This window comes from Zeugodacus cucurbitae, chromosome 5, assembly GCF_028554725.1.
Source record: "Zeugodacus cucurbitae isolate PBARC_wt_2022May chromosome 5, idZeuCucr1.2, whole genome shotgun sequence".
Lineage (NCBI taxonomy): Eukaryota > Metazoa > Arthropoda > Insecta > Diptera > Tephritidae > Zeugodacus > Zeugodacus cucurbitae.
The window spans coordinates 62,084,794-62,103,179 of NC_071670.1; the positions used below are offsets into that span (position 1 = coordinate 62,084,794).

The 18,386-nt window shown below is 37.4% G+C and overlaps 1 protein-coding gene across 6 annotated transcripts in view; it reads right to left on the reverse strand.

Annotated features, from left to right (window-relative positions):
• LOC105208961 (uncharacterized) overlaps nt 1–18,386 on the reverse strand; it is a 188,257-nt gene that overhangs the window by 23,681 nt on the left and 146,190 nt on the right. For all 6 annotated transcript variants that reach the window (XM_054230681.1, XM_054230680.1, XM_054230679.1 and 3 more), the window contains exons 5-14: nt 15,734–16,661; nt 12,475–12,674; nt 9,760–11,214; nt 9,357–9,569; nt 8,841–9,039; nt 8,071–8,762; nt 1,806–1,959; nt 1,615–1,738; nt 1,329–1,560; nt 2–1,081 (exon numbers count right to left, since the gene is read on the reverse strand). In XM_054230681.1, coding sequence (XP_054086656.1) covers nt 2–1,081; nt 1,329–1,560; nt 1,615–1,738; nt 1,806–1,959; nt 8,071–8,762; nt 8,841–9,039; nt 9,357–9,569; nt 9,760–11,214; nt 12,475–12,674; nt 15,734–16,661 — 5,277 coding nt within the window. The remainder of the gene's footprint in view (nt 1; nt 1,082–1,328; nt 1,561–1,614; nt 1,739–1,805; nt 1,960–8,070; nt 8,763–8,840; nt 9,040–9,356; nt 9,570–9,759; nt 11,215–12,474; nt 12,675–15,733; nt 16,662–18,386) is intronic.

The window sequence follows — 18,386 nt, forward strand, 5'->3', positions numbered from 1 at the left end:
CCTGTGCGATAGACCGCTTGAAAGCCTTTGCCGCGCGGATGTTGACCAGTACGAAATTGGATGCGCAGCTGTTCACGTTCACTGACGAATAAGCCCTCACTCAGCAGTGCTCTGGTATGAAATGGCCGCAGGAGACCGCTACCAAGATCCACCTCTAAGATTGCATCCACTTTCAGATCGAACTCGCTAAACTCGAGCCAGACGCGTCTGCCCGCCGGCGCTTGTATCACATAAGCGCAATTCAAGTTGTTGAGTAAAAAATGTGGATAATTTGGACTGATGACAGTGCCTTCGCGTGATGTGAGTGTCTGTAGTGGACAGCCCGACACATCGATGGCCTTCCACGTGGCCGCAAAGCCGATGCCATTCACCGAATAATCGCTGTGGAAATTCAGCATGGCCTCATTGGAGCTGGAGACAAAGTCGAATTTCGACATGTTGGCGGTGTGTGTGCCACACCAGCGTACATATGGCAGGAATGATTGTGCATTATCTACAGGTAGTGACACCATTAATGGTTCACCATCCGCTAAAATACTGTTACGTTTGCGTCGCGCCAATTTTTTCGCTTTTCGTCGACGATGTTTAGGATTTTGATATTTTGTTATTGTACCGCCGGCTGTGTTCTTCATCCAACTGCTGCTTGCAAGCAATTCTCTACTAAAATATTGACTACCATTGTGCGTTCGTTTGCTACTCTCATATTGCTTCGCATGTGCTCGCTGTGTATATTCATTTGTGGCAGTGTTGGTGGTGGTCGTGTAGCTCCAACGCTTTTTTCTTCTTAAACTACGTTTTGGTCTTTGACTAAATTTGTTGTCGTATGCGTCCAAGCTCACTTCATTGTCCGTGGATGTTGGCTCTTCTTCTGACGTTAGCATGGCCATTGGTAGTGGATTGCTGCCGGGCTCCAATGTTATGTGCGAGACTAATTCGTAGTCTTGTATGCTAACGTAATCGTAGAGACACTCATCCTGTGGCTCGAGATCGATCTTCTGGAACTGCAGTATTATGCGGGTGCGTTCCGGTGTTTTGATGTGCACCCAATAGTCCAGATTAATTGGATAAGTGCTGGGGTAGGCTGAGTAGGTCGGCGGAAAGAAAATTGAAATTAATGGATGGATTTTCTTCAAAGTATGGGTATGTAGTCTTCTTAGGTTAAGAACTACTGTACAATCATTGAAAGAGCCATTATTTAAAATCGATTTCTTAGTTAGATGAAAGGGTGAGTACAGAAAGTTGTCTCATTCCCCAATTTTTTTTTAAGAAATAAGAGTCTCAAGGACTTTGGAATTGAAGATCAAAACTTAAAAATTTAAATAGCTTACCTGGTGACACCAGCCTGCCCTCAGCACCCGTTATAGTTAGATTGTTGGCGGAAAATGTACCGAAAGAATCCTTTGCCTTCTTACACACATAACCGCCGACTTTACTGCATTTTTGCGATTGCCAATAGAGGCCCGATGGCAGCATTGGCGTTGGTGACATCTTCCATTGCAGACCCAAACAGATGGCGTCCGAGGGCAGTTCTTCGAATTGACCCTGACCGGGTAACCAGCCCTAAAGAAGAAATATTAAATGTAGTTTTACAGAATATACTTGTCTCTTTAATACCTGAAAACTCATTCTGGTGTCATCGGTCCACTCAAATTGACCGCTTTTCTCCAGCTCGGCGCCCAGCCAATATATCAGCTGCGGCGAATAGTCTATTTGATTGCGTATATTCGATGTAATAAATCTGCAAATAACAGTTTATAACGGTTTATTAGTAGCTTCACTGCATAATAAATGCTTCGTGAATCCACCTGTGCTCATCCGCGGACGACACCGACGACAGTTGTGCGCCCATGCCACGACAAACTTGCTGCGCCGTCCACCAATCAACTTCCGGATAGGAAATGAACAGATAACAGGAACCATTGTAGTATTTCAAGCGTTCGTTGGCGCATTCGGAGGCGGCTGTAAATGGAAATGGGGAAAAGTGCAAGCGCAGATAATCGATTAATTTCGGTAAACAGCAGGCGATAATTTTTTTTTCAAATATTTGCCAAATGCTCAATGCAGAAAAAGTCCAGCAACAGTTTGATATCAGCTTCAAGTTAGCACGCAATTAGTGCATATACATATATACACGCACACGCACAAATACACGCAAATCTTATAATTTTGGTTAAACGTGCAATACACTACCTACAAACATTCATACATATATTGGATTTATTGGTATTAATTTTTGTTCATTTTCATATCTGTTTCTATTAGATTGAGTGTGTAATTGGAAAGCACTATGCTGTTTGTGTTGGTGTGTAGAAGAGCATATCTTCCGTTGTATTTAAGGGACATTATTATAATATTTGTATAATTTTTTCACTCAGGGGACATTTAGTATTCTTACTCAGAAATATTCAAAAATTTATAATATTTTACTAATGTTAGTAATAAAACTAGAGCTAAATACAACATTTAGTACATAATTTTTGTTAGTATAAAATACATAATATACTAGTAATATAAATATAATAGAGTTAAAATTGAACAGGCAAGAAACATAAAAAAATTGTTGAAATACAAAAATACGAAACAATAAATTCGATAATTTTTGTCTTGAGTAATATGGACACTTGCTATTCTATCTTGATTTTATTATAACAGTTTGTTCGATTCAACACTTTTGACATTTTATAAAGCAATTAATTAAAGCTAAAGAGTTAATTAGCCGTCTTCAATTTACCCTTTTCTTAAAATTAACGAGTTGAAAGCGACATAAGAGACTATAAAGAATAAATCCAATTTTTTTAGTCACGGCGTATACGTAATACGAAGTATGTTAAAACAAGAAAAAACGTTAACTTCGGCTGTACCGAAGCTAATATACACTTCACAGTTGCATATCTTTTAGTAACTATGTGTTTAAGCAAATCTAAAGACGTAAGAAAAAGTAAGTAAAAAAAAGAAAACATTTTACTAATTCTTTTTAGGCGGGTTGTTTGCTAGAAACATTAAGGTTATATAGTTAACCGATCTCAACAATTTCTTCGGAGATTATATTATTACCTTAAGCAGTAATCCATGTCGAGTTTCATGAAGATACCACTCAAATGCGAAAATTTTCCATACAAGACATTGATTCCGATCGTTCGGAATGGCAGCTATATGCTATAGTGAACCGATCTGAACAATTTTTTCGGAGATTATATTATTTCTATGAACAATAACTTACACCAAATTTCGTGAAGATATGTAGTAAAATGCGGAAGCTTTCCATACAAGCCCTTGATTCCGATCTTTCAGTTTGTATGGCAGCTATATGCTATAGTGAACCGATCTGAACAATTTTTTCGGAGATTAAATTATTTCTATGAACAATAACTCACACCAAGTGTCGTGAAGATATGTAGTAAACTGCGGAAGTTTTCCATACAAGCCCCTGATTCCGATCGTTCGGTTTGTATGGCAGCTATATGCTATAGTGAACCGATCTGAACAATTTTTTCGGAGATTAAATTATTTCTATGAACAATAACTCACACCAAGTGTCGTGAAGATATGTAGTAAACTGCGGAAGTTTTCCATACAAGCCCCTGATTCCGATCGTTCGGTTTGTATGGCAGCTATATGCTATAGTGAACCGATCTGAACAATTTTTTCGGAGATTAAATTATTTCTATGAACAATAACTCACACCAAGTGTCGTGAAGATATGTAGTAAACTGCGGAAGTTTTCCATACAAGCCCCTGATTCCGATCGTTCGGTTTGTATGGCAGCTATATGCTATAGTGAACCGATCTGAACAATTTTTTCGGAGATTAAATTATTTCTATGAACAATAACTCACACCAAGTGTCGTGAAGATATGCAGTAAACTGCGGAAGTTTTCCATACAAGCCCCTGATTCCGATCGTTCAGTTTGTATGGCAGCTATATGATATAGTGGTCCGATATCGGCAGTTCCGACAAATGAGAAGCTTCTTGAAGAGAAAATAACATCTGCAAAATTTCAAAACGATATCTTAAAAACTGAAGGACTAGTTCGAATATATACAGACAGACAGACGGACGGACGGACATGGCTAAATCGACTCAGCTCAACATACTGATCATTTATATATATACATACTTTATAGGGCCTCCGACGCTTCCTTCTGGGTGTTACAAACTTCGTGACAAACTTAATATACCCTGTTCAGGGTATAAAAATAACGGTATTTTTTTTTAACATACCACGTATAACCAACCACGTTGCTATTCTATCGTAATATGATTATACCAGTTTTTGTTCAATTCGCCACCCTGAACAATTTAAGAATCAATAAATTAAACCTAAAGAGTTATATAATTTCATTCTTCTAACCACAGTTGATTTCCAATAGGTCTGAGACCGTTGCCACTAGGGTCATTTCAATCGAACCAAAATAAACGGCTTCCGAAAGACATGTATAAGAGGTTATACCTAAATTTCTACAGGAAGAGGACACAAAAGACAGGACAATTAGTTACTTTCAGAATATTATTTTTGTGGATATGTAAGAGAGTATCAGTTGTAGAACAAGGAATATGTCAACTGCCCTATCAAGAGTAGTAGTTCGTGATTGAGAATGGAAAAAAGGTAAGAGAGTAGATTATTTAAAACTTATATGTTTGAGTTTGAGTTGAGCATCGCTCGAATTTACATTAGCCAAATATCTAAAAGAATATCGATATTTTGTTTGTGGAAGAGCTCAAATATTTGAAAAATCGATTCACTAGAGAAAAATGCGCATTAAATAAATAATGAAAGTCTATTCTGAAATTCAAAAAATCGAAATTTATGGAAATTGGAAAACTGTTCTTGTGAAAAATTTATATTTTCTTATGTAAACAAATCTTGTGTCTTCTCGGTGTCTTAATAAACTATAAAACTATTGTGTATACAAAAATACAGAAAATAAATTATTTAAATATATATTATTTTAACAATTATGTGAAACTGATTTATCTAATTCTCCACGCATCTAACAGAAATGCATCTAAAACAAATATTATTATCTAAATTAAAGGTAAACATGCATGCGAATAGCTAAGTTATATCAAAGACTAAATAAAAAATATTTAATCTAAATGAAAAATCTAATAAAACAAAAACATTCAAAAAATAACTGCGGCCGTTGTGTGCTTGTATGACTTTGATGGCATGCATACATACCCTGTAGGAAATATAACATAATTTGTTTTATTAATTTTTCAAAAGAAAAAATCCCTAAAGGGTATGCATAATGCCGAAAAAAGCACACTCATCTACGAGTACATGTGGCACTGGAGAGACTTACCACGGAACGTATAACTTCCTAGTAGTATTGTTCAATATTTAAGTTTCGTAGAAAATAGTTGCAATACGAGGTAAAAGTAAAAGTCATTTTACAATAGTAATATATAAGTGAATGTGTGTGAGAGAAAGAGAAAGAAGAGACGGCGTGAGTATGAAAGAGAGAGAGAGAGAGTGAGTGATATGCATGAAATTGAAGGAAGTGGAAGAAGTGGTGAGAGTGTTTTAAGGCAAAGCTTATTGCAGAAAGTGCTTTAGGATTTCGATGTATGACAGACAATATGTTTGTGAAATGAGTGAGAGTCCTACTTAGATACTTATGTATGTATTTCACGTTTTACGAAATAATTTTGAAACATAGTTAAGTATTTTTAAAAATATTTTATATAGACACAAACAAAAGCTGTTAATTTGAATACCAAAGTTAATACTTAGTTAGTTAAAGATATTAGTAATTACTTTACATATACATATGTACATATTTACTCAGAATAAAATTTTAATTGAAATTGCATTCATCGAGACAAACATACACACATGTAATAACAGTTTTAAGCATATTAAAAAATTTTATTCGAAGTGGTTTTTCGAAACCATAATAAAAGCAATAAAAACGGTTGTAATTTCCAATATATTTTTGTAAGCTAAATTTTCGATGTTATAATAGATATTATATTTGTTTTTTATTTAATTTTTAAATGAGAATTTTAGTGAGAAGATATGATTTTTTTGTTGATTTATTGCATGGAAGGTCAACTGATTCTTGAAGAGTACCTACTTCGAATTTAATGTCTTTAAGAGGTAAATAATTTTTATTATCAGATGAAAAAAAGAAGAAGAAAGGACACATTGATTTTAATGATATTCAATTAATTTAAAAAGGTTTCTAAGTTTGAATAAAATTTCGGGAGTCTTGTGATGACAGTCTTGTCGGACCATTTTCATACCACCGTTTGCAACCTTATCTCGCCAATAATCCTGTTGATTTCCTAATGAGCAATCCAAGTTGATTTATCAGCTAAGATCATTTAGTTAAAAGAACCAGCCCAAAAAGTGATCTTCTAGAGTCAAATCAACATGTCTGTAATACCATCATGTAATATAAAAAATTTCGCGTCCATTATCGTGGTAAGACTAGTGAGAAACGTCGGCCAGAAATTATTGCCGATTTTCCAAAAGATCTTAGAATTTAGAAACAAGGATTATTCCTGAAATTTTACTTAAGAGTATTTGTCTGTCTATGTGAAATTATACATAATATTTTTGTGATCCAGAGTGAATGGTCAACTGATCCCACAATCTGTGCCAATTACCGTGGGATAAGTCTCCTAAATATCGCCTATAAGGTTCTATCGAGCGTACTGTGTGAAAGACTAAAGCCCACCGTCAACAAACTGATTGGACCTTATTTGGATCTGGAAAAGAGGATCGACACACATCAAGCAAACAGTCACTGTTGACAGTCATAACTTCGAAGTCGTAGATAATTTCGTATACCTGGGAACACGAACAATGTCAGCCTCGAAATCCAGCGCAGAATCACTCTTGCCAACAGGTGCTACTTTGGACTGAGTAGGCAATTGAAAAGTAAAGTCCTCTCTCGACGAACCAAAATCAAACTCTACAAGTGGCTTATCATTCCCGTCCTGTTTTATGGTGCAGAAGCTTGGACGATGTCAACATCAGATGAGACGACACTAGGAGTTTTCGAGAGGAAAATTTTGCGCAATATTTATGGTCCTCAGAACATTGGCAACGGCGAATACCGCAGACGATGGAACGATGAGCTGTACGAGTTATACGACGACATTGACATTGTTCATCGAATAAAAAGACAACGGCTACGCTGGCTAAGTCATGTTGTCCGAATGGACGAAAACACTCCAGCTCTGAAAGTGTTCGATGCAGTACCAGGTGGAGAGCGACCTGTTTACACTTGGAATCTCCAACAGGCGCCGAACAGCGAAGGAAAGAGAGGAGTGGCGCGCTCTCATCGATTCGGCTATAACCGGCTAAACGGTTCAACGCCAATTACATATATACATACAGAGTGAATGGCTTAAATATTACCTAAATAGGAAGAGGTATTGGATGGATTACAAAAGGGATAAAATTCTGAAAATAATTTTATTGATTCTAGATTTTGCTCTCACAAGCCAAAATCACTAGCATGTAATATAATAATATAGATAATAAGCAGATTGCCATTCGACACATCTAAGAACCCCCTTGTAAACAGTCTAAATAACTCTAAAGACGGGAAAAGTTTCAAGCATTTAGTGGAATGAGATATTTTCCTAGCTCTAACGAAATTTTTCTAAAAATAACTGTACTGAGATGCAAAAGAATTGAATTGCCAACGAATTTATGTATATGATTTTAGAGTGAAATAAATGCTTTTAACTGGTTTTCATAACACTGTACAACACTCGGCTGTGTATTGGACCGAACTATTTTTCCGGGAGATTAAGAAGTAAAAAAGTGCATTCTCTGATTTTCTAAGTTCCATATATTTGGATTCGAAGTTCGAAAAAGGTAATTAAAAAAAAAAAAAGTATTATTAATTAAGGATATAGCTACAAAAAATCCAAATTTAATAGTTTGGTCCAATACCCAGCAAAAAATCGATTTATTCATATAGTGTAATGTAGGATCAAGTATTAGAACGTAGCTGACATGAGGCGCCTCATGAACACTTTCGTGCTTATTGTATGCAAATGTATAGTATGTATGAGTTGTTGTAGTTTATCTCAAAAGCAATACTCACTATTTTCCATATAAGTTTTTGCCTTATAGCCGCCGAAGTGATGCGAGTAATCGGACACGAAATGCAAACCCAAATAGGAGCCGGTGGAGACGTGACGCAGCAGCTTCAGTTTGGAACTCCAATCGCCGCATAAGCGCTTCGGCAAGGCGTTCGTTTCTGCATTTGACTCCACGCGCAAACGATTGTGATGATTCGTTGGATAATTGGGATTGCCATGTGGATAATCGGGTGTTTGTATTAGGTAATTCGTGTGCGGACGATAGAGACTCGAGAAGATGTGTAGGAGTTTTTGGTAATTCGTTTGCGCGAGATTGTAGTTGTTGTAACTATTCGAATACAAGTAGTTGTTATTGTAGTTGGGGTTGGTGTTGGTGTTGTAGTTCGTATTCACATTCGTATTTATATTATTTACAGCATTCGTACTAGCATAATTTGTATAAGTATTAGAATAAGCGTTCGCATTAGTATTACTAGATGTATATGTAGTTGTAGATGTAGACGTAGGCATAGTATACGATGAACTAAGGCTAGGTTTCTCATAAGAACTTCGCTTTCGAAATGTTTTATTTATATTTAAATTACTTTTACTACTATTATTTATATTTAATGTGTTTTTGTTTTTGGAAGATTTTGTAGTTTTGAAATTATCGTAGTGCGTCGGTTCGGTAATTTCCAAATAGTCATAGGTACAACTGCGAGCAGAATATGGAAAAAGAACACATGAGACTTAAAGCAATTAATTCTTTTTTGGGAGCACTGTAAATACTCACCCCGCTTCATTCTCGATCACCAGCTCTTCGAATTCGATGACAACACGATAGCCCGTTGGCGCTGTTATTGTTGTAAAACAATTTGCATTATCGGGATATTGTCGCGGAAACGATGGACTCCAAATGGAGGCACGCGGATGCTCCTTGGTCAAGGAGACAGTCTTATTGCAGTCGTTTATCCAACTACGTCTCAAGGAATCTGTGGGACATTTGGGAAAGTATTGAAAAAATTACTCTAAGAATTATTGAGATACAGGAAGAGAAAGAGACCAAGAGAGAGAGCAACTGCTTGAAATCATCCCTCTCTCTCTCTAAGGATATATATTATTTATACTCTCTATCTTTCTCACTACCTCTCCTTCTCTCTCTTGATCCATTGTTCTCCGACTGCTTGAAAGGCAGTGTATTATATGGTTCATCCCTCTCTCTCTCTAAGGATATATATTATTTATACTCTCTATCTTTCTCACTATCTCTCCTTCTCTCTCTTGATCTATTATTCTCCATCCAACTTACCATCACTCATCGGTCGCTCACAGATTAGAAAGTTTTTCGCACTGCAATCGCGATCATTCCACATAAATGAGCTCGTCAATGGACTGCGATTCGTTTGTATACCCGGTGGTGTGCGAAAAAAGCGACGCAATTCGATACAGTCTTGACTGCTGAGACCATCATCATTAGGTTGCTTATTGTAGTGACTGTGTTCCGTCCAACCCGGAAACCAGTCTGTGTGAAAGAGATTAAAAATTGAGATTATGAAATTTTGATTTTTTTTTGGCTCCTGGTTGGAACCCAAGGATAATCTCTTCATCTTCATATAAGGCAAAAACTCTTCATTCGTGTAATATACAACGCATTTCTCTCTGCCATTTTCCTATAATTTTAGGTATTTATTTTATTCCAATTTTCTACTCACTTGTGTACTGGAACAGCAGTCCATCGCTCCAGCGAAAGTCGCCCTCATAGCTGCTATCCGAGCCGCCGACCCAATAGGCATTCTGATCATCATAGCCGGGGCTGCGAAAAAGGATTTCATGTATGATTTGTTGTTGTTGCTCATTGCGTACGGAAGCCAAGTGACCGCCCAAGTTTACACAATGCTCTTCCGCATCGGGCCACGACATGGCCACTTCGATGGCATTTATGCAAAACTGTTGCATAGCGACCCAACCGAAGTCGCAGCTGGCGACGAGTTCTGGTATGGGTTGCGCCGCATACGACAGATAAACTGTGGGCAGTGAGGTAATGGGGGTGTTGTGGTCGGCAAAACCCGGCATTGTGTCTAACATAAGCGGTATATGGTTGTTGTAATTTAAGCGCGTCGCTTTGTATAGATGTATATTCAGTGTATTGCCAGTTGAGGTTAGAATGAAGGCTTGCATGCGATTAGTATCGTTTATGCAATAAGACCAACGTGCGTTATCGCTTTCGAATATTTTCACTATAACACCATCACAGTTAGAGATTTCACCCGCGCCCTGTAGTGACATGCCGCTCGCAGCGAAGCTGAACTCTTTGATTTTGCTCTCCATAATTCTGAGGAAACCGTCCAGCGAACTTGTGGAACGCTTGTTGACGTGCTCACGCGAGGCATTATACGCACGCAAAGTGTATGCGCTCTGCTCTTGCGCTTGCGTTCTCGCCGCCGCTTTGGGTTCGGCGCGTCTGAAGACCGACGTTGCAACGCCACCCTTTTTACTCGTCCCACTACTGCCGCTCAGCGCTGTCAAATTTATGCGCTGTGTCTCGATTTGTAAACCTTCGGTGGTGTAGATATTGAACGTGTCTTGTTCGCCGGCGGCATTTAGTTGTATGCCATCATTCGGCTGCAGAATCGCGCTGTCGTTGTTCGTCACGAGCGTTAGACTGATGCGATTGCCATACGGCAGGTGTATACGAAAGTAACACTCGACCGCATCACGCATACTCGGTCGCACATAATACTCGCCGCTTTGATTGCTCGTCGTTAGGTTGTAACAATAGTCCACGAGCTTATAGCTGAGGCTGAACATTGGACTTTTATGGAAGTGTACTGTGGTTTGGCTGCGCACATCGAAGTGATAGCTGCGATCGGCGGCATTCAGCTCTTCCAGTTTGCCGCACAAGCGCGTACGCTCGTTGAAGCGTATGAATCCGCCACTGTTGCATGGCACATTCAGTCGTTGGAGCTCGACGAGTATACCAGCCGGTGGGATATCGCCAGTGGCGGCATTCGCAGTCCCACTTGGGTTGTTGTTGTTGTTGTTGTGGTTGTGTTCAGTCTCAAAGAGTCGATACGGAGGGAAATGTACGGTACAATCGTTGCTGTACAATGGAAGTGCTGTGTAGTCCAAGTGGCCTCTGTTGACTTCACGCAACAGCAATTGGCAGTCTGTGTGTGTGATGGAGAAGGGAATTAATAAATATACAGACTTAAAATGTTTGATCGTTTGTTGGCAAAGAAAATGTTTGATCTCAGCCGCCAACTAACTAAAACTGTCGAAAGTGGCCGGCGTAGAACTCAAGCCTAACCCTTGAGAGACAAGTGACTGACTATTTATTGAAGATTTGGAGCGCTGAACAAAGAACTTGGTTCAATGATGAAAAATAGTCTGTTGGTGGGATATCGTCTAGTTTCGCCATCAAGCTACATTGTATCCAATACTTTACGTTCACTTAATTTTGCTTAGATATCTCACATAGTAACCAATGTGTACAACGGAAAGTTCACCTGACGTTTGAAAATCCTTATAAAATGAACATGGAAGCTAGAGAAGGATTTCCCGGATTTTACATATTTTTATCACATGGACACATTTATATAAGGAAAATATTAGCAAGAGACTCTGAGGCCCTTATGTTCGATATCTGGGGACTTGAAATATGACTATGACTATGATCTTATAGTATAGGTGACTGAAGATTTGGACAAAGTTTTATTCCAGTTTTTTTACTATATTATGATGATATTAATCATAAATATATTTTAAAGTGAACGAATAAGGTGGAATCAAAAATTGTGTTACATGGGACGTAGTTGTGGTTGTTAACTGATTTTTCTAGATTTGGAAATATAACATCAGAATGTCGAGAAAAAGATATGTATCACATTTGGTTGAAATTGATCGAGTGGTTTCTTAGTTTCTTTAGGCGGCACCACACCTATTTTAAATTTTTTTATACAAATAAAAGCGTACGCTTTCTGTATCATATTGTCTATTTAAATTTAGTGTTTCTGGCGTTTTTGCTTATATAAAGGAAATCAAATTTAGTCGGAACTTTATAAAATTAATACCGTGTATTCTTCATCGACTCTGCGCAATTAAAGTCCAAATGCCAGCAGCCTACACAAGTTTGTGAAGAAAATCGCATATTACAATGAATATTATACGGAATTTAACGAAATTTATGCAAAACAAATTAAAACAATCACCCACTACCTCAACTGGAACAAAGAATTGAAAATAAAGAATTCTTCCTTCTACGAACCTACAATTTTGAGCAATTAAAAGACTTAAAAGCAATTTGTTAAGTTTTCCACTTGGACTTCGTCGTGTTGTGTTGTTAAAATTTTCTTGTAATTGTTTTTTCAGCATTTCCTTTTCATTATTGTTTATTGTTTTTGTTATTGCAATGTGTCTCGTGTACTCACCTTTGCGTAGTTGAAATTTAAAAGTTTTTTTGAACACCACATGTTGTGCGTCGACTTTCATGTTGTTGTTGTTGCCATTGTTGTTGTTCGTGTTACTGCTGTAACTACTGCCGTTGGCATTGTTTATGTTGTTGTTGTTGTTACTACTACTTTTTGTGTCCCCAGCACTGTCACTCTCAAAAGTCGCACGAAAAAACACTCTGCAAAAAATAGAGTAAAATAAAAAAATACCAAATGAAAAGTAAAGAGTGTAAAAGGAATTGAGGAAAATAAATAGAACTGAAACTTTTTCAGTTTGCCGACGTTCAAGTCCAAGTTTTCACCATAAAATATCCTTTCTTTGAAATTCAACGCATTACCGCAACGGTGGCGGTAAAAGTTGAAATGTGGCCAAGTTTAATTTGGCTTTGGAATAACGAAATTTCGAGCGTACTTTTATACGGAATTCTACTGAAATGTAAGTTTTGCTGGAAATAGCAATTAGTTGGTAACTTGGTAAAACCTAAGGAATCTTTATTTGGGATAAATATATATTTTTGAGTTCAAATAATTAAATTAGAAATAAATTGAATTTTATTATTTAAGAGGACGTACTTCGACTACTGTAAAGGGCAGTAGGTTATTCGTCTATGGAACTTGATGGTGCGGGATATCCTTCTAAAAAGTCCCTAACCACTCTTCCAACCTATAACTGGTAAGCCTAATCTAATACTAGTTGCATTCTCTATAACTAGACTAAAAGAGTTCTGGCACTACTCGGCTACTTATACAATCCTCGTACAATCGTAGAATATTGAAATGAGTTTCGTGAGAACCCCAGCGGAATTTTTGTGTCGAAAGTCAAATATAAAGACCATACCTTTAGAAGAAGCCTTTAACAATAGATTTTTTAGTATTTTTGAGCGAATAGTAATATAACCCAAAGATAGAATCTTATACTAAAGAGACTATAGGATAGAATTATGGTTACTGTTTCCTGTCCCTTTCTTGTAACGATAAGCGTGATGCTGTTCATGAACAGATCGACAATTCCACAGTTCAAGCTGCTCCTGTTTTTTTCAATTATTTTTATATTTTTTTCTTAGCTTAATATGAACCGAGATCAGCTGCGAAATCGAAGATTAATGGACATAGTGTACACTCAAGACAAGCGAATACATTTTTTTACCTTCCTTCTACCTAATTTAGTGGATTTCTGATTTTAGACTTAAGAAACCCCATACGTTCTGAGGCAAGACTATCATATGCGAGTCATTGTAATTGTATATACGAGGTCACCCATAGTGTCGAAAATCTAACTACTACTAATAGATATAGTTGGACTTTAATTTCCATTTCAGAGTTATCGCAGTATTATATGCAAAATCTTTACATGTTCACCCAGCAGGTGCTAACGAAACTCTAACAGTAGCTACCTAGACCGCCTTTTGTATAAATTAGCAATCAACACCAAATTTATTTATCCATCTAGATTTTGATGGTTTGCACAAATTTCGGGCAGTTTATTACATTATGCTAACACTAATGACCTCGCCTCCTCAACAATAATGCCCTACTTGTCTACCGAATTCAGCCACTCAAAAGCCAAAGCACCAAAGCTAATGCCCGTGATGGACTTGTGTCAACAAACCACAGAACTTAGATGAGCTGGTACTAAATTCATTTTGTCGGTTAATTGCGTATAAATAACAGTTAATGACGCTGGTCGCTTCGAGTACTCGTCACACTCATGCACGCACTTCAACAACAGATCTACTCGTAATTAAACGCGTTTTACTAACAAATGATGATTTAATCAAATGGACGCTGTGCTGCGCTGCGCTTCCTATACAAAGTAAATTAAATTAACTGCTACGCTTTGCTCATTTCGTTCGTAGAGGCAAACCACAATTATGACCTGGCAATTATCTGCTCATTACACACAGACATACATATATACATAGGAGTCCTACTCCTCTTGCGATTGTGCGTTCCTTTTATTGTTGTGGTTCTGTGGCAGTAAACGAGCAATTATGATTCACATGCGGCAGAAGAAGACAAGGAAACAATGAAGACATGGCGATAAAGTATATGTTGCAGTGGGATCTTCTGGGACGAAACCATTCATAATCGGATGTTTATAAATTTAGTCTATTGAAGGCCTTTGTTTTAAAATAAGAGCCTTTCTACATAATATCCACATTCCTTTTCTATTTTAATAGTTTCCATTTTCTTTTTTAGCTTCATGCTGGGGTTACAGTAAAAGTCCTATTTTTTTTCAAAATAAAGGCAATTTTACTAATCTAACCAAACCTCGTAGCAAAAAAATATAACTTTTTGATCTGTCCAAATTATTATATATGCATTTAGTAACTATTGATTTAGAAGAACCCAATATAGTCTCGTCCGCCCGTTTCTCTTAATTATGTGAGGTTCCAAGAACGCGAGATCAAGCACTTCATTCATCAGGCTACTATCACTACTAAATCGTTCACATTCTGTGTAATGGATAAAGAAAATACTAAATAAGCTGGATACGAAAGAGAGATTTAAAAAGAAAGTGTCCAAGAGTTATCTAATCATTATTTTATCTCTTAAGTTTGTTTGTCTTAAATATTTGAGATTCTAAGATCGCGAGATAATAGCTTTGGTACTCTTCCTTCATCAGGCGTTTTTAGAATCTCAAAATATAAAATGTGCCTGTGACTACCGGTGATCCAGTAATATATTTATTTGATTCGAGCTTAGCTATTGGAGTCAAGAAGAGGTTTAGGTGTCACTTCTATCACGAAATAAATCGTTAGTGGATCTAAATAAGATAAGTCATAGTTCTAGCCTGATCAGGACAGACTTCATTAATTCATGAGTCCATCAAAAATAGATTGTCTTATATTGATCCACATCCCTTATATTACATTTCGGATTATACTATGATCTCTTTTAGGAAAGAAAGTATTTATATCCACATCAGCCTTCTCCCGGTATGCATTGCATACAAAGAAGTGGTATGGTATTAGCTATTGGGACTTAAGGCCTCATCGTTTTTTTTATGGTTTGTTCATTTCTAAGCAAGTATACTTGACTCCATTTGGTACCGATTAAAAATCAGTTATGAAACTTCCACCGCAAATTTAAAAATGCTTAAATTCTCCACCGTGCCGCTAAACCGAAAATCGCCTTGGTCTCAATGCACTGCCTACAAACGCACACAAGTAATTCCCCAACAGCCCACCTTAATGGCTATTCATCTGCAATTCAAAAGGGACTTTAGTTTGCTCACCTGAATTCGATGGTATCATCCTGTTCGCATAGTTCATTTAACATCCAGAAGCCCAAAGACTCCGTGTGCACCTCATTTCCGCTGGCGCTGTTGTCATCGCGTGCACTGCCACTTCCACTCCCCACACCCGATGCGCGGTGTCGTGCTTGATATTCATTGCTACCGGTGCTGCTCGAGTCACGGTCTCCTCCTTTGTGTTGTTGTTGTTGACTTTTCGCGCTACCATGCCATTTATTTTCTGGACACATTTTTCTAGCACTCCGACTACTGTTGTTATTCTGTGACCGTCGATTAGTTGCCTTATCCCAACTTTGTTGCAACCACTTGGTGGCAAACATCTGCTGATGTTGCTGCTGAAAGTGGCCATGGCCACTGCCAATGGCATCGTAATTATGACCGAAAGCGAAATTTTGCTCATCCGACGCCGTTGGGGCCGAGTTGAAATCATTTTTTTCCGCCTCGAAATCCCGACTGTCATCATCATCGTCGTTGTCGTCGACGTTCGCATCATCACCGTTATGGCTGGCGTCGTTGCGCTGAAGTGAACTGAACCATGAAATTGGCAACTTGTTGCTCGCCGCCGCTGCTGAATGGTGATCAACAAAACTGCCACGTTCGCGGCCGCTTAATGTCGAGAGTGTTTCCACGAAAAATTCCCCCGTGTAATGCAGCTTGTTGCCATCACCAACACCGTCAGGGCCGCTGTCATTGTCATTGCCGAAATTAGCCATATTGCTGCGGTCCCTCATGTCTTCCTGACTATTCACTTTCGCTTTTGTACTCGTATTCTCTGCGGTGGTGTTGGCTTCTACAAAGGCGGAGCCGCCTAATGGTTGCGCTTGTGCGGCAACGGCATCAGCATCGGCTCGTGTCGTACGGCCGGCCGCTGCCTGGGGCGTTGTTGGCTTGGCGTATGTCATCAGACGCACTGGAAATATGAGAAGCACAAATTATATTTACTTTTATTTGCCATTTGCCAGCAAGTGAAATTAAGTTACAACATTGGCTTAAATGAAAAAAATCGAATGAAAAAAGAATAAAATTACGGCGCGGCGAGGTTTCACTTTGAATATACATTTCTATTGTGGATCCGCCTTTTAAACCCACTGAGTGGGCGTGTAAGTAAGTGGTTGGGGTAATTTAAAAAAAATATCAATTTGAATTCATTCTTAAGTTTATGCTCATGGTGGTGTCATTACATGGTCCAGATTTAATTTGTATGAATTATTCATGATACTATCAAACACGAAAAGAGAGAGAGAAATGAGAGTGAGTGAGACAGATGAAGGAAATGAGAGCGGGAAAGGAAATGAAATAGTAGTTTTTATTTCTATAAGTTTTGACCACGAAGTAGAAAAAAGTAATGGGTGAGAAAGAGATAGGTGAAGAAAATAAGAGCGCTTAACGAGAATTCTTTAAAATATTAGATAGATAACTATAAATAACTCTGATTCTCTCGATGGACCCCTGACAATAAACTACTATAAAATATTTAGTGAGTGGTGGAATAAGATTGACAGTGATGAATAAAGAACAGCCTTGTATATGTTGGCTAGTATAGTTCTTTGCATATTATTATTGTTCTAGTTGGAGAAAGGTCTGCTAATTGTTGAGATTATACATTATTATTATGTAGTCAATTATTGAAATATGTTATATAATAGAAGCTTAAAGGATCTTCAACACTCATTTAAGGCGAAATATTTTCTGGTTCTGCAGACATCTCAACAAATAATTGAATAAACAGAATACGAATTGGATATCCATTTAAACATCCCAGACCAGTGTTCGTAACGTCTTTTATTCGATAGCTAAAAGCGACTGTGTGAGAACTTGCTTAACCGCGATCCAGACGAACTTTTGAGTTCTTGAACCGATCTTTAATTGGACGAAATTTGATGACAATTCATCACAAAATAAAGAACTATTAATAGAAACTGGATATTTTTAACAATAAATAAGGGAACTGAAAGGAAGTAATATTGCCAATCAATCTCTGTCTCCACTTTTGCCAATTCTATAGACTAAGGTATGTACCACTTCTAAGAAATACTATATAGATACAGAACTCATAGGAAAACATTTTTTTAAAGACTTAAACAATAGTTTAACTTTACTCTGCTAGTTGATCTTGGCTCTTTTCCGAGAGGCTACAGTACGTTATAAGCACTGGGAAATTTGAACGCATGTCAGTTTTCTTCTTATCCTTAGGTGCTGTTTGAGCTTTGACAAAGATACGAAACGATGCGAGAACTGACGAAAAAGTCTTGAAATTATCAATATGTCAATGAACAAAATATAATACGAGATGTGTTCAAAAAATAACGGGAATTTTCCTTTTTTTAATTTAATTAATAATTCATCAACTTCAAATATTTTTAATTCGATATTATGCCAATGCCTTTTCAAATCGTCGAAACACTTCTCAAAATCGATTTTTGGGATAGCCTTTGGGTCTTTCATTCTTTATTTTTGAAAATAGCAAAAAGCAGTATAGCAAAAAGGCGGGATATATTGTCAAAATATGGTTATTTCTTCAAAGGTGCCATTACGGATTGTGAAAGAAGTCTAAAAACATTGTAAGTAACCTTCAAGAAAGATTTGAGCACCCCTAAAAATATTACGTTGTTTTTCCTTAAATAATTTCAAAATT